The sequence below is a fragment of the Mobula hypostoma genome, chromosome 1, assembly GCF_963921235.1.
Source record: "Mobula hypostoma chromosome 1, sMobHyp1.1, whole genome shotgun sequence".
Classification (NCBI taxonomy): Eukaryota; Metazoa; Chordata; class Chondrichthyes; order Myliobatiformes; family Myliobatidae; genus Mobula; species Mobula hypostoma.
In genome coordinates this window covers 238,357,684-238,374,684 of record NC_086097.1, presented here as the reverse complement: position 1 = coordinate 238,374,684, position 17,001 = coordinate 238,357,684, and the positions used below count along the sequence as shown (strand labels likewise).

At 41.8% G+C, this 17,001-nt stretch overlaps 1 protein-coding gene across 1 annotated transcript in view; it reads left to right on the top strand.

Moving 5' to 3' along the window:
• The window catches only part of csmd3b (CUB and Sushi multiple domains 3b), a 2,345,756-nt gene that overhangs the window by 919,192 nt on the left and 1,409,563 nt on the right, over window positions 1-17,001 (top strand). The window contains exon 4 of the mRNA XM_063066157.1: window positions 628-822. Coding sequence (XP_062922227.1) covers window positions 628-822 — 195 coding nt within the window. The remainder of the gene's footprint in view (window positions 1-627; window positions 823-17,001) is intronic.

Sequence of the window (17,001 nt, the reverse complement as noted above, 5' to 3'; positions counted from 1 at the left end):
AAAACTATGAACGTAAACTCAATGGCCTCTTTATTAGGTCAGGAAGCACCTGATAAAATGGTCACTGAGCGTAGCTAGCTTACTCAAGTTAAATGGTATTGGGAAATTATTGTTTTTTGCAAGATGCAAGGATGATTGGATAAAAAATAATAATGAACTATTTAATGTTGTTTTAGAGGACATAAAGTTCAAAGCTAATTTATCAAAGTATGTACTGTATATGTTATATACATAAGCAGACAATACTGACAAACAACCAATGTGTAAGAGAAGACAAACTACAAATAAAAGTAACACTGAGAGCATAACTTGTAAAAAGGATCATTGAAAGTGAGTCTGTAGGTTGTAGGATCAGTTCAGAGGAGTGAAGAAAGAAGTTATCTATACCATTCAGGAGCCTAATAGTTGAAGGATAATAACTGCTCCTGAACTTGTTGAAGTGGGATGTAAGGTTTCTGTACCTCTTGATGGTATTGATTTTTTTATAGGATGCAGAAAAATATCTTGTATTGGCACCAACTGTATAATGAACACAATTGTCTAAAGAAAGATATGGCCCAATGTATTTCAAAGAGTGGATCAACTTGTAAGACTGTCTTCATTCGTTTTAATTTCTTTATTCCACAGAGTTGCAGAGCAGTACTTGTGGAAACCCTGGTGTACCACATGGAGCTATCGTTCATGGCACAAGCTTTAATATTGGAGACAAGATCTCCTACTCCTGTGTGCATGGCTATATTCTCGATGGACATCCCTTGCTAACCTGCTTGGCCAGCTCAGGAAATACTGCATCATGGGATTTCCCTGTTCCCATCTGTAAGGGTGAGTGAAGTGAATTTCATCAGATATTTGTACAAAATGTGGAAAAATGATTTTCTAATGTTGCTGGATACTGCTTTGTGTTTTATGGAGCTATTTTATTGATATATAATAAATTAATTCCCTGACAAATGGTGCGTTAGATTGAAATAGATCTTTCCCTGATGACTTAACTATTTTGCCATATGTTCCATACTGTATTAAAACACAGAATTTGAATCCAGAATATATACTATCGATTTTATTGCAGAATATATATGGTTGTTTTGTGAAAACGTGTTTCATTTTACTAAGATTTGCGTTGTACAAAGAGTATTAAGGGCTGAGCTCAGTTTAAGATGCTGAGTACAAATACAAACGTTGTAGAATGTCACAGTAAGAATGTACAATTAGTATCAAAATCATTGTTTATTATGATTTTGGTAAAGGGATCTAACTGCACACATTGATACAATAAAATGAGATTTGCGATATTGATGGGGTTTTAACACTGATTAATCTTCAAGAATAAACAGCACTTTTTTGGAAAGATTATGACTATTATACGTAGATCATAGAACAGTACAATATCTTTTCAATCCATGATGATTTGCAGAACTAATCAACTAGTAGTTGATTAATCAATGCCTAACTAAAGTAAACACTTCTGCCAACATGATGGCCATAGACAAGGGGTGGTTGATAAGTTTGTGGCCTAAGGTAGAAGGAGTCAATTTTAGAAAACCTAACACATTTATTTTTCCTACATTTACATACTTAGTCCAGCGGTCGTGGAGCATACGGATCCCTTCTTTGTATAAGTCGGTGTCTTGGACCTCCAGAAAGTGGTCCACAGCAGGGGTGATTGATAAGTTCGTGGCCTGAAGGAGATGAGTTATTAACTTCAAACTTTCTGCATTTTCACTCACAGTTGAACTGCACATGCATGTAACAAGAGTGGTATAACTCATCTCCTTCTACCTTAGGTCACAAACTTATCAATCACCGCTGCTGTGGACCACTTATACAAAGAAGGGATCCATATGCTCCACGACCGCTGGACTAAGTGTGTAAATGTAGGAGGGGACTGGGTTGAAAAATAAATGTACTAGGTTTTCTAAAATTGACTCCTTCTACCTTAGGCCACAAACTTATCAATGACCCCTCGTACTTGCATTCTATGCATCTTCAAGTAACTGTCTCTGTTTTAGAAACCATAGAAAAACTACAGCACAGAAACAGGCCTTTTGGCCCTTCTTGGCTGTGCCGAACCATTTTCTGCCTAGTCCCACTGACCTGCACACGGACCATATCCCTCCATACACCTCTCACCCATGTATCTGCCCAATGTATTCTTAAATGTTAAAAAAGAACCCGCATTTACCACCTTGTCTGGCAGCTCATTCCACACTCCCACCACTCTCTGTGTGAAGAAGCCTGCCCTAATGTTCCCTTTAAACTTTAGAAACCATGTTAAAGACCTCTATCACATTTGCCTCTACTGCCAGCCTTGGCAGTACATTGCTGGCACCCACCACTCCCTGTGTAAAACAAACTTGCTCTGCACATCTTCTTTGAACTTGCCCCTCATATCCTAAATGCATGCAATCTCATTTAAGGTATTTTGACAATAGAGGGGGAAATACAAGCTGATTATCTATGTCTGTCAACCCTGGCTGACAAGGGAAGTTAAGGACTACATAAAAGCCAAAGAAAGGGCATACAAGGTAGCAAAAGTGAATGGGAAGTTGGTTGATTGGGAAGCTTTTAAAAACCCAACCAAAGGCAACTAAAAAAGCTATGAGAAGTGAAAAGATTAAATATGAGGGCAAACCAGCCGATAATATAAAGCAGGATACTAAAAGTTTTTTGCAGTTATATAAAAAAAATAAAAGGCATATCAGAGTTGATATTGGGCCACTGGAAAATTATGCTGGTGAGGTAGTAATGGTCAAAGAAATGGCAAATAAACAATAGGTAATTGCTTCTGGTTTCACTGTGGAAGACACTAGCAGTATGCCAGAGGTTTAAGAGTGTCAGGAAGCCATTGCTATTATAAAGGAAAAAGTGATAGGCAAATTGAAAGGTCTTGCGGTAGATAAGCCACCTGGACCAGATGGACTCCATTCCAGTGTCCTGAAAGAGGTTGCTGAAGAGATAACAGATGCATTGGTCATGATCTTTCAAGAATCACCTGATTCTGGCATGGTCTCAGATGACTAGAAAATTGCAAATATCTCCCCATTCTTTAAGAAGGGAGGAAGACAAAACCGATGAAATTCTAGGCCAGTTTGCCTCAATGGTTGGGAAAGTGTTGAAGTCTATTATTTAGGATGAAGTTTCAGGGTACTTGGAGATTAATGATAAAATAAGTCAAAGTCTCCATGGTTTCTGTGAAGGGAAATCGTGCCTGACAAATCCGTTAGAATTCTTCAAGGAAGGAACATTCAGGGTGGACAAGAGAGAGGCACTGGATGTAATTTACTTGGATTTTCAGAAGGGATTTGATCAGGGGCCTCACATGAGGCTGCTTAACAAGATAAAATCCTAGGGTGTACTGGAAAGATACTGGCATAGATAGAGGAATGGCTGACGGGCAGAAGACAGTGAGTGGGAATAAAGGGGGGCCTTTTCTGGTTGTCCGTTAGTGACTAGTGGTGTTCCTAGGGTCAGAATTGGGACCACTACTATTAACGTTGTTTATCAGTGATTTAGACCATAAGACATAGGAGCAGAATTAGGCCACTTGGCCCATCGAGTCTACTCCGCCATTCAATTATGGTTGATCCTTTTTTTTAATATCCTCCTCAACCCCAGTTCCCGGCCTTCTCCCCATAACCTTTGATGCCATGTTCAGTCAAGAACCTATCAATCTCTGCTTTAAAAATAACCTGGCCTCCACAGCAGTATGTGGCAACAAATTTCACAAATTCACAACCCTTTGGATGAAGAAATTTCTCCACATTTCTGTTTTAAAAGGGCACCCCTCTATCCTGAGGCTGTGCTCTCTTGTCCTAGAATCTCCCACCATGGGAAACATCCTTTCCACATCTACTCTGTCCAGGCCTTTCAACATTCAAAAGGTTTTAATGCGATCCCCACTCATCCTTCTGAATTCCAGCAAGTACACACCCAGAACCATCAAACGTTCCTCGTATGATAGCCATTTAATTCCTGGGATCATCATTGTGAACCTCCTCTGGACCCTCTCCGATGCCAGCATATCTGTTCTAAGATCAGGGGCCCAAAACTGTTCACAATAATCAAGGTGCCTTATAAAGCTTCTGCATCACATCCTTGCCATTGTATTCTAGACCTCCTGAAATTAATGCATTTGCTTTCCTCCAAACTGACTCAACCTGCAAGGTAACCTTCAGTGAGTTCCACACAAGGACTCCCAAGTCCCTCTGCATCTCAGATTCCTGTATTTTCTTCTCGTTTAGAAAATAGTCCGCAGATTTATTTCTACTATCAAAGTGCATGTCCATGCATTTTCCAACGTTGTATTTCATTTGCCTCTTTCTTGTCCATGCTCCTAATCAGTCCAAGTCCTTCTGCATTCTACCTGTTTGCTCAACACGCTTGCCCTCCAACACACATCAAAGTTGCTGGTGAACGCAGCAGGCCAGGCAGCATCTCTAGGAAGAGGTACAGTCGACGTTTCAGGCCGAGACCCTTCGTCAGGACTAACTGAAGGACTTCCTTCAGTTAGTCCTGAGGAAGGTTCTCGGCCTGAAACGTCGACAGTACCTCTTCCTAGAGATGCTGCCTGGCCTGCTGCGTTCACCAGCAACTTTGATGTGTGTTGCTTGAATTTCCAGCATCTGCAGAATTCCTGTTGTTTACGCTTGCCCCCCACCAATCTTTGTATCATCTGCAAACTTGGCAACAAAGCCACCTATTCCATCATCTAAATTATTTACAAACGTTTGTATATACAGCATAAAAAGAAGTGGTCCCAACCCCTGTGGAACATCACTAGTCACCGGCAGCCAACTGGAAAAGGATCCTTTCTTAAAAGTTGCTGGTGAACGCAGCAGGCCAGGCAGCATCTCTAGGAAGAGGTGCTGCCTGGCCTGCTGCGTTCACCAGCAACTTTTATGTGTGTTGCTTGAATTTCCAGCATCTGCAGTATTCCTGTTGTTTAAGGATCCTTTCTTTCTCACTGCCTCCTACCAATCAGCCAATGCTCTAACCATGTTAGTAACTTTCCTGTAATACCATGGGCTGTTAACTTGGTAAGCAGCCTCATGTGTGGCACCTTGCCAAAGGCTTTCTGAAAGTCCAAATATACAACATCCACTGCATCCCCTTTATCTATCCCACTTGTAATCTCCTCTAAGAACTCCAGTTGGTTTGTCTGGCAGGATTTTCCCTGAAGGAAACCATGCTGACTTTGTACCATCTTTTCCTGTCTCACCAAGTATTCCATCGCCTCATCCTTAACAATTGACTCCAACATCTTCCCGACCACTGAGGTCAGGCTAACTGGCCTATAATTTCTTTTCTGCTGCCTTTCTCCTTAAAGAGTGCAGTAACATTTGCAGGTTAATTTTGCGGGTAGAGTTGATGTTGAAGGCAAATGCAATGTTAGCATTCATTTCGAGAGGATTTGTACATAAAAGCAAGGCTGTATTGTTAAGGTTTTATAAGACGCTTGGAGGCCTCACCTGGAGTATTGTGAGCAGTTCTGGTCCCCTTATCTAAGAAGGTATGTGCTGACATTGGAGAGGGCTAAGGGAGGTACACAGCAATGATTCTGGGATTGAAGGGCTTGACATTTGAGAAGCATTTGATAGCTCTGGGCCTGGACGCACTGGAATTCAGTAGAATGGGTCAGGGGGGCAGGGGTGTGAATCTCATTGAAACCTTACAACTGTTGAAAAACCTTGACAGAGTGGATGTGGAGACTCTGTTTCAAATGATGGAGGCATTTAGGACCAGAGGGCACAACTTCAGAATAGAGGGACATCCTTTAGAACAAAAATGAGGGGGAATTTCTTCAGCCAGAGTGCTTACATCACCACCGGTATGGAGGTTCCAATGCACAGGATCACAGGAGGTTACAGAGGGTTAAATACCCAGCCAGATCTATAATAACATAACCCACCACGACATGGAAGACATCTTCAAAAGGTGGTTCTTTAAGAAGCTGGCATCCATCATAATGGACCTCCACCAACAATATCCATAGCCATCTGGAAACTCACTGAGCAGCCTCTGTGATGGTCCGAAGGGCTCTTTGCTTTGCAGCCCCCATAATGCCAAGGAGAGAAGCTCTGCACAGCACACAGCCGTCAAGACCTCCACTCCACACCCCACCTCTATAGGCTCTGCTGGCATTTGGAAATCTGATGGCGGAGCGGTAGAATGTGAGGGTGTGCCTTTGTGCTCCTGTACTTCCTCTCTAATGGCAGTAATGAGCAGAGGGCATGTCCGAGATGGCGAGGGTCCTTCACGATGGATGCTGCCTTCCTGAGCCTCCGGCCTCTGAAGATTTCCTTGGTGGTGATGTCATTGTTTAGTGTTATTGACATACTGTATGTCAGTGTTCATAAACCAGACTCTGATTCTGAACTTTAATTCTGATTCATCTCTTCTGCATCCTCCTCAAAACCTTCACATCCTTTATATAATGTAGCAACCATAACTGAGTGTGGCCTAACCAGAGTTTTATAAAGCTGGCACCATACCTTCCACTCTCCTGGTGTAAAGAAATAGAAGAATCTGACACATTGCTGCAGTTTCCTGAAAAAAAAAACAAGCCTAGTTCAGGCAACTTAAGATCAAGCTGTAGGCTCTCAGCAGTGAGCCAAATATCAAATAATTTTGCTTACAACTTTCACACATGACAACCATGGTTTCATGTTCTCCTTCTCTTTGGCCTCCTTATTGTTTTGGAAGTTCCCTTTCTGTTCTGGGGAAGGGTCCTTGACTTGAAACATCTACTCCGTTTTTCTTTGCACATGTGCAACCTGGTCTGCTGAGCGTTTCCAGAATTTTAAGACCAGAAAATATACGAACAGAATTAGTCCATTTGTCCCATTTAAGTCTGCTCCATAATTTCATCGTGGCGGATTTATTTTCCCCTCTCACCCCCAATCTCCTGCCTTCTCCCCGTACCCCTTCTTTCCCTGACTAATCAAGCATCTGTCAGTCTCTGCCTTAAATATACCCAATGAGTTGGTCCCCACAGCCACCTGTGGCAACAAATCCCACAGATTCACCACTCTCAGGCTAAAGAGATTCCTCCTTGCCTCCGATCTAAATGGACATCCCTCTATTTTTAGGCTGGGTCCTCTGGTTTTAGACTACTCCATCATAGGAAACATACCCTCAATATCCGCTCTATCAAGGCTGTTGAACATTTGGTGGGTTTTCAATGAGATCCACCCCTCCTCCTTTTGAATTCCGGTGAATACAATCCCAGAGCCATCAAACACTTCCCCTATGATAAACCTTTCAATCCTGGAAACATTTTCAGGAACTTCCTTTGAACCCTCTCTGTTGTTCTCCAATCTTCTGTTTATCTTTTCACTTTTCAGTATTTGTAGTTTTTGTAAATTTTCGGACAAATATTATTGTTCTTTATCCACACCTACAAATGATTTTGGGTTTGTTTTATCAAATTCCAGTTATGCTGATGAATTTAAAGATAAAGATTAGTTTTATTTGTCACATGCACATCAAAACACCGAACTATACAGTGACGTGCATTGTTTTATGTCAATGACCAACACAGTCTGAGGATATACAGGATGCAGCGCACGAGTATTGCCATGCTTCCAGTGCTGGCATAGCATGCCCACACCTTACTAACCATACCGTATGCGAATGGTATGCTGGCATTTATAGCGAGAGGATTCGAGTACAGGAGCAGGGAGGTACTACTGCAGTTGTACAAGGCCTTGGTGAGACCACACCTGGAGTATTGTGTGCAGTTTTGGTCCCCTAATCTGAGGAAAGACATCCTTGCCATAGAGGGAGTACAAAGAAGGTTCACCAGATTGATTCCTGGGATGGCAGGACTTTCATATGAAGAAAGACTGGATGAACTGGGCTTGTACTCGTTGGAATTTAGAAGATTGAGGGGGGATCTGATTGAAACGTATAAGATCCTAAAGGGATTGGACAGGTTAGATGCAGGAAGATTGTTCCCGATGTTGGGGAAATCCAGAACGAGGGGCCACAGTTTGAGGATAGAGGGGAAGCCTTTTAGGACCGAGATTAGGAAAAACTTCTTCACAAAGAGAGTGGTGAATCTGTGGAATTCTCTGCCACAGGAAACAGTTGAGGCCAGTTCATTGGCTATATTTAAGAGGGAGTTAGATATGGCCCTTGTGGCTACGGGGGTCATGGGGTATGGAGGGAAGGCTGGGGCGGGGTTCTGAGTTGGATGATCAGCCATGATCATAATAAATGGCGGTGCAGGCTCGAAGGGCCGAATGGCCTACTCCTGCACCTATTTTCTATGTTTCTATGTCTTTGGAATGTGGGAGGCAATTGGAGCACCTGGAGCAGGGGTTCCCAAATGTAATGACATGGACTTTTACCATTAACCAAGGGATCCATGGACTCTAGGTTGGGCCATGGTCATGGAGACTGTAATAAAAATAAATAAAAACAAGAACGGTCAGGATGGGAAACAGTTTCTTCTCTCAGCCCATTAGGCTTCTGAACTCCCTGCCATATCGCATTCAAAGTGTAACTGGTTAATCTATTCTGTACCTTACAATATTTAATTTATGCACATTAGCTTGTTTATGTGTAATCCATCTATAGATTTCATTATTACTTTAAGTTATGATGTGTTATATATACCACAATGCTTTACAGTCTGGTTCGATGAAACATTGTCTCATTTGACAGTATACATGTATATAGTTAAATGACAATAAACTTGACTTGTAAAATGATATGCTACACACTATGCTAGAGTGCCACACACATTTCTATTTCAAGATATGTTTGCTACTTGCAGAGATCACCACAGTTCTTTTCAGGTCCAGACATTCTATAATGTTTCAGTAATTTGTTGGAGAGATGGAAAGGAAAATGATGAAAGCTGGAAACACTTGTTATTTTTGTAGTCTTTGGGAGCAGTGGCAGATGTAAACGGTCACAGACTTATGTCAAGCAATCTCTTTCATCTGCTCAGTCTCATGCCATGTTTGTATCAGGATCCCAAGCCTTATCAATGAAAAGCATCTCTAATTTCTTCTAATATTTTGTTTGTCTGTTAAGTTTTTTTTTGTCTCTTCCTTTGTGGAACCTTGTGACAAATCTCAAAGTTTCATTCAATAGTTTAATAGTTCAATAGTTCCTTTTAATATCACAGAACATATACAAAATACAACCTGAAATTCTTGTCTTTCGCATACATCCATAAAAACAGAAGAGTGCCCCAAGGAATGAATGACGGTAAGAAACGTCCGAACCCCAAAGCCCCCGCTATTCCTTCCTCCTACACACAAGCAGCAGCAAAACAATGACCCTCTCCATCCCCCACTTCAGCAAACATTATCAGTACACCCCTCCCACCAAGCAAGCAATAGCAAAGCCCCAAGAAAGACCATGATCTGAAGTACATTCTTTGATAATAAATGTACCTTGAGTCATTTGACTGTATAATGTCATTCCCAAGTTAGGAGCCTCTTAATTATCTGTGTGCGTGTGTGTACATAACATCTACTTCAACTGATTGAAATCTAGCAGTGCACAACTGGTATGCTCGATCAAAGTCAACCATCATAATTTGGAGAAAAAACATCCATCAAATAGCACAGAACTGGTGCATAATGACATAGATGGTTAGGCTTACATGTTAACATACAAAAAAGTTATAATAGTTCACAATCACGATTTTATTTGTATGTTCATTGCAAAATGACTCTGTTCTCTTTCTCTGCAAATATTGAGTAAAAGCAAATCACACAATTGAGCGGCTCTTTCATTTTGTTGGAAGTTTTATTCTTATTATCTGACCAGCAGAGGGAGTTTATAATGCAGTCATAACATCGCTGAAAGAGACGTTTTCTTTTTATTTTTTGCTGTATAAAAAGCATTAACATTATTGAAATGGTAAATTCCTTCCCTTGTTTTCTATTAATGAATAATTATTTTCTCCAATGGGTGAAAGTAACGAGGGTCCAGAGGAGGTTCACGAGGATCATCCCAAAAATGAAAGGGTTGACGCAAGAGGGGTGTTTGACGGATGTCTGCATGTACTCGCAGTTGTTTAGAAGAATGAGGGCGGATCTCAATAAATTCTATTGAATGTTGAAAGGCCAAGATGAAGAGGATATTTCCTATAGTGAGGGAGTCTAGGACAAGAGGGCAAAGACTAAGAATAGAGGGACGTCCCTTTAGAACAGAGATGAGGAGGAATTCCTTTAACCAGTGGGTAGTGAATCTTCTGAACTCATTTCCTCAGATGTCTGTGAAGACCAAATGATTGGGTATATTTAAAGCAAAGGTTGATAGGTTCTTGATTAGTCAGGGAGAAGGCAGAAAAGTAGGGCCGAAGGGGATAATAATCAACCATGATGGAGTAGCAGAGATGGGACAAATGGCCTAATTCTGCTCCTATGTCATGGTTTTGTGATCTTATTATTCACTGAGATTGGCTACTTTACGACTGAAGTTTGCGCCAATGACAATCCTTCTAATTTTGGATTGCTCATAGCTGTTCACACTATTATCTTGCAATATTATGTTGGTTACTATTGTGTTGTCTGTTATAGTATGGTGTGTTGGCATGTGGCCAAGTGGTTAAGGTGTTCGTCTAGTGATTTGAAGGTCGCTAGTTCGAGCCTTGGCTGAGGCAGCGTGTGTCCTTGAGCAAGGCACTTTACCACACATTGCTCTGCGACGACACCGGTGCCAAGCTGTATGGGTCCTAATGCCCTTCCCTTGGACAACATCGGTGTCGTGGAGAGGGGAGACTTGCAGCATAGGCAACTGCTGGTCTTCCATACAACCTTGCCCAGGCCTGCGCCCTGGAAACCTTCCAAGGTGCAAATCCATGGTCTTACGAGACTAACGGATGCCTATTTATAGTATGGTCCTGTGCTTGGCGCCAAACCACAATCAATCCTGGTGTGTTTCACATATTGGCAATAAAGTGATTCCGATTCTCATTCTGACATCACAGCTGCAGCTTGGATAGCAAGTGACATTGAAGAGTTCACACCCTAAAAATGAGAATTAGGTCTGTTATCACTGTCTACATTGTGAAATGTGTTGCTTTGCAGTAGCATTGCAGCCACACAGTCCTGCATGTAGAGAGGTTGGAGCAATAGGCTAAGCATGAATCCTTGATGAGCGCATAAAGTATTAGCACTACAACACGAAAACCAGTCCTTTACCCCTAACTCATCTTTGTCGGAATATTATTCGACCTGGTCTTGCCAACCCACACCTCCATACCCCTGTCATCCATGTACGTATCCAAAATTCTCTTAAATGTAGCAATCAAACCCACATCCATCGTGTCTTCTGGCAGCTCATTCCACACTCGCATGACCCTCTGAAGAAGCTCCCCCTCAGGCTCCCCTAAAATACTTCACCCTTAACCTCTGACCTCTAGTTCTCATCTGTGTCAATTAACTCTAGAGTTCAGACATTCTATTTGTGCAACACCACATTTATGTGCAATCCATGATAAAAATTTATTAGGTAACTTGTCATTGAATGCAATTGGGTAACTAAGTTATGATTCTTTCACCTCAAGCAGATACATTATTTGCACACAATTCACTTGTACAGCGTGGTTAGAGACGGTCTAGGAGCCATTTGTCTGTTTTCTATCTGCATTGTATTTGGTGTTGCCTGTTTATTATGGTAGTTACTCACATGGGTGACAGTGTGGTAAATGCTAAGAGTTTAGCAGCGTGTTCATGCTTTGACTTTAGTTTTTTGGTTGGGGTTAGTCAGAGACAGGCGGGTGTGATATCTTTTTGCTAACTGCTCAGCTTCATTTAGAAACAAAGAAGCATAGAAAATAGTTGCAGGAGTAGGCCATTTGGCCCTTCGAGCCTGCACCACCATTCAGTATGATCATGGCTGATCATCCATCTCAGAACCCTGTACCTGCCCCCTGATCCCTTTAGCCACAAGGGCCATATCTAACTCCCTCTTAAATATAGCCAATGAACTGGCCTCAACTGTTTCCTGTGGCAGAGAATTCCACAGATTCTAGTCTCTAGTTTTATTTTCATTAGTTTTGTCCTTCAAGATTGTTTTGCGAGTTCTTTAATAAAGAATCAAATACATTTCTTCAACTTTGAACCTTATTGGATTGGATCAGAAGGCATGTCACACTGGATAACTCCCCATGCTTGGCCTCTAGCAGTGTTCGAGTAGCCACCACATACAGTGAATGGGAACGTGCTCAGTGTTTTGATGGCGAGGCCTGCTTTGCTGAAGATTAAAGGGTTCCTGCTGAGCAGGACCCAGCCCATGTAAGTTTCAAAGCTTATTTTATGCTGTGATTCTCTCTGGGAACCAGGCACTACTTTTCCAAACAAAGGATAGAGTGAGCAGAAGAAAGATGCTTTGGCTTTATGGAATTTTGCCAAAAGTTTTAGCTCATCATACACTCAATCTCTAAAACGTCTTCTCAGTTGCAGAATAATTTCTTGGCACGCAGCTTTGTGGGCAACTTTCTTTGATATTGGCAATAAGTACCATTAGTTCATTGGTGACCAAAAATTCCAAACCATCATATGTAGCTGTAGTGCTCTTCAAAACATTCACTTCATTTGTAGTTTTAAAATAAGAAGCTTTGTCTGCTGCTATTACACTGTTTGGGTGCTCTTAATTGTCAGATCATTTGATGTTGCTAAGACATTTGGGGACAATGTTAAGCCTGCTAAGGCTGCTTACACTATTTGAACATAATTATAATAACGGATTTGCAAAACAATTGTTTCATAAAATGTAAATGAAATTTGTTAATCATACCCTCATAATAAACAAAATTATTTAGTCAAAGGGAATAATTACATAATTGGCCTGTGTTATTTTTTTCACACAATTGTTTTGCTTTGTGAAATTAATAAGAATGATAACTAGACCTGGTTTTATCCCATAACTTCAATTTTCTGCCAAGAAGATATTTGACATGCAGGTCAGAAGATAGTGGTAATATCAGTGCTAGCTCTCAAAAGTCTACTTAGGAAATGACCTTCAGGAGATTTTTTTTAAAAAGCTGCAATTTTGAAAGCATATGACATCGTTTAGCACCAGATTTGCTATCTGTCAGTGGGCATGCATTTTTGACTTTTCATTTTTGTGTGAATTTTTGAATTTCATTTTGAACTAATAAACCATGACAAAAGGTTAAATCTGTTTCATGCGATTGTAGGAAGTATGAGGTTACCCTTATTTTTGCAATGCTTTTCTTTAGAACACAGAGCATAGAAAATTCATAGCAAAGTACAGGCCCTTTAGCCCACAATGCTGTGCTGACCTTTTAACCTATTCCAAGATCAACCTAAACACAAAAAAACCTGCGAATACTGGAAATCCAAAGCAACACACACACAAAATGCTGGAGGAACTTAGCAGGTCAAGCAGCATCTATGGAAATGAATCAACAGTCGACGTTTTGTGACAAGACCCTTCTTCAGGACTGAGAGTGAAGGGTCAAGATGCCTGAATTAGAAGATGAGGGACGGGAAAGAGGCCAGCTGGAAGGTGATGGGTAAAGCCAGTGGGTGGGAAAGGTCAAGGGCTGGAGAAGAACAAACCTGATCGGAGAGGAGAGTGGACAATAGGAGGAAGGGAAGGGGGAGAGAACCCAGGAGGAAGTAATAGGCAGGTGAGAAGAAGTAAAGTCAGAGGGTGGAATTTATGTTGACAGATCAATCTAAACCTTCTTTCCAATGTTGCCCTTTTTTTTTGATAATCCATTTGCCATCTGAGTTTTTTTTTAAGTCCCTGATGTACCTGACTCCAGCACCACCCTTGGTAGGGTGTTTCATACACCACTCTCTGTGTACATTTTTTAAAAAAGGTTTAACTCTGACATCTCCCCTGTACTTTCCTCCAGTCACCTTAAAATGATGCCCCCTGGTATTCCAATTACAAATGAGTAAATCTGCAGATGCTGGAAATCCAAGCAACACACACACATAATGCTGGAGGACCTCAGCAGGTAAGGCAGCATCTATAGGGGAAAAAGTACAGTCGACATTTCTGGCCGAGACCCTTCAGCAGGAAAGGAGAAAAAAAGAGGAGTAGATTTAAAAGGTGGGAGGAAGAGAGAGAGAAACAAGGTGATCGGTGAAACCAGGAGGGGAAGGGATGAAGTAAAGAGCTGGCAGGTTGATTGGTTAAAGAGATGCAAGGTTGGAGAAGAGGGAATCTGATAGAAGACAGAAGACTATGGAAGAAAGAAAAGGGGAGAGGAGCACCAGAGGGAGGTGATGGGCAGGCAAGGAGATGAGGCTTCCGCCATCTCTAATGGGATCCCAGCACCAAGAACACCTTTACCTCCCCCACCCCCCTCAACTTTCTGCTTTCTGCAGGGATCGCTCCCTACATGACTCCCTTGTCCATTCATCCACCCCCACTGATCTCCCTCCTGGCACTTATCCTTGCAAGTGGAACAAGTGCTACACCTGCCACTACACCTCCTCCCTCACTACCAGTCAGGGCCCCAAACAGTCTTTCCAAGTGAGGCGACACTTCACCTGCGAGTCTGTTAGGGTCATAGACTGCATCCGGCGCCCCTGGTGCGGCCTCCTGTATATCGGTGGGACCCAACTCAGATCGGGAGACCGCTTCACAAGGGACCTACGCTCTGTCTGCCATAAGATGCAGGATCTCACAGTGGCAACCTATTTTAATTCTACTTCCCATTCAACAGCCTGACTTATCAATCAACTGAATTACTCGTTTGTATAATGTAATTAAAGGAACACATTGCATTTTATTTTGCAGAAAATAAAATACCCAACAGTATAACTGTTTTAATAAAATAAAGTGTGGTATCAAACCAGGGGTATTACATGCGTCTTGAAAATGTTTGTCCTAATATCGTATTTACTCAAAAGTTTCTAAAATTTATTGTTTTATATGCTTCTCTGGAAAGCCCAGTTGTTGAATTCGTATTGTTCCATCTAGAACTTGTTGCCATCACATCCATCCACACTTCCCACCCTGCCACAAACTGAGTATGTCCAATAGAGACTAAAGATTAGCTTTATTTTTCAGGTGTACATTGAAATGTGTCATTTTGTATACAGCGGTGATTTTGCAGGGCAGCCCACAAGTGTTCCAATGCCACAATAGTATGTCGGCAACTTACTAACCCTAACCCTATCTGTACGTCTTTGGAATATGAAACAAACTAGAGCATCTGGCAGAAACACACGAGGTCACGGGGAGAATGTACAAACTCCTGGCAGAGAGCGAACCCCAGTCTTACTTTTGGTGCTGTGAAGTGTTGTGCTTATCACAATACCATCATGCTACCACAACTCCTATTATCAATGAAGTATTGAGTCAAACTTCAAAGTACATTTATTATCAAACTTTGAGATATGCCTCCTTACAGGCAGCCATAAAATGATGAAACACAATAGAACCCATTTAAAATAAAGACAGTCAAACACTCAATGTGCAGACAAAAAATACGGATTGTGCAAACAATAAAAGCACACTGAAGTGAGTCCACAGCCACTGCAGGACTCCATTAGTTGCAAGCCACAACCTCGGTTCAATGCAGAGACAAGTAAGCCTTGCGGAGCAGTGAGCTCAATACCGGCCCATGCCTTGCTTCTGGCCCCAGCGCCCTGAACTTCTCAGTCAGGCTCAGCGCTGAAATGCACAAACCAGGCACTGTCGCTTTGATATACTCTTATGCCCAGCCCCCACCACCTCGGTGGATAAAAGAGGTGGAGAGAGAAAAAAACTTGGAACCAGATCAAAAAAGACAGAAAATCCATGAAGAAGGACAAGTATGCATACTGAAAACAAATACAGAGGAATTTGTTATTTGATCAGTCATAATTTGAGTAAATGCTTTCAAGCCACAAAAGCTACTGATAAACCAGTGTGCTTGCATGGTAAGTATCAATATTCATAATGTCAGCAATACTTCTCTTACCCAGGGTTCCCAATGCAGCCTCTTCTGCATTGGTGAGAGCCATTGTAAATTGGGGGACTGCTTTGTCGAGCACCTCTGCTCCATCTGCCAAAAGTGGAATTTCCTGCTGGGCAACCATTTAAATTCTTATTCCCATTTCCTTTCTGACATGCGGGTCCATGGCCTCCTCTTTGCCACAATGATGCCACTCTCAGGGTGGAGAAGCAACGCCTTATATTCCATCTGAGTAGCCACATGTCTAATAATATGAACATCGATTTCTTCTTTCAGTAAAAATTATTTCCCTCCCCCTTCCCTCTTCCCTCTTCTTTAATTCCCCACTCTGGCTTCTTACCTTGTCTCACCTGCCTATCAGCACCCCTCCTCCTTCCCTTTCTCCTATGGTCCACTCTCCTCTCCTATCAGATTCCTTCCCCTTCAGCCCTTTATCTTTCCCACCTACCTGGCTTCACCTGTCACCTTGTAGCTAATGTCCTTCCCCTCTCTTCCCCCCACACTTTTTATTCTGGCATCTTCTCCCTTCCTTTCTAGTTCCAAAGAAGGGTTTCAGCCCAAAGCATCAATTTTATCTATTTCCACAGATGCTGCATACTGTGCTTCTCCAGCATTTTGTGGTGTGTGTGTGTGAGTCTGTCTGTCTGTTAAAACAACATTTCGGTTTTAATCAGCAGTTTGATTTGCCAAGCCTGGCTTCTGTTCACTCACCCTGCCTGAAGATGAAGCAAGTTCCCATTTGGTGTCAGACAGCTTGCTGTACTACTGGCAGATCCTGAATTCAGTGATACTGTGTGAAAATGAGAGTTCATATTAAATCACTAGTGAACAGAGCACATGGTAACAGCACAGATAGTTGTTGAAGTAACCATATGGAAACAGCTTTTATTCCTAACCAGCTGTTAGAATCAAAATGAAGCCTCTTTAAAATAAATTGCCCATTAATGAATTAACTTGTATTTATATTTATATATGGAAACAGTCTAACTCAGCAAGTATAGCCACAAAGTCATTCTTCCCCTCATTTTTCTTGAACTGTCTGCAGCATTTGATGCCATTAATTGCACCAATCTCCTTCAGCATTGTAAAAATGA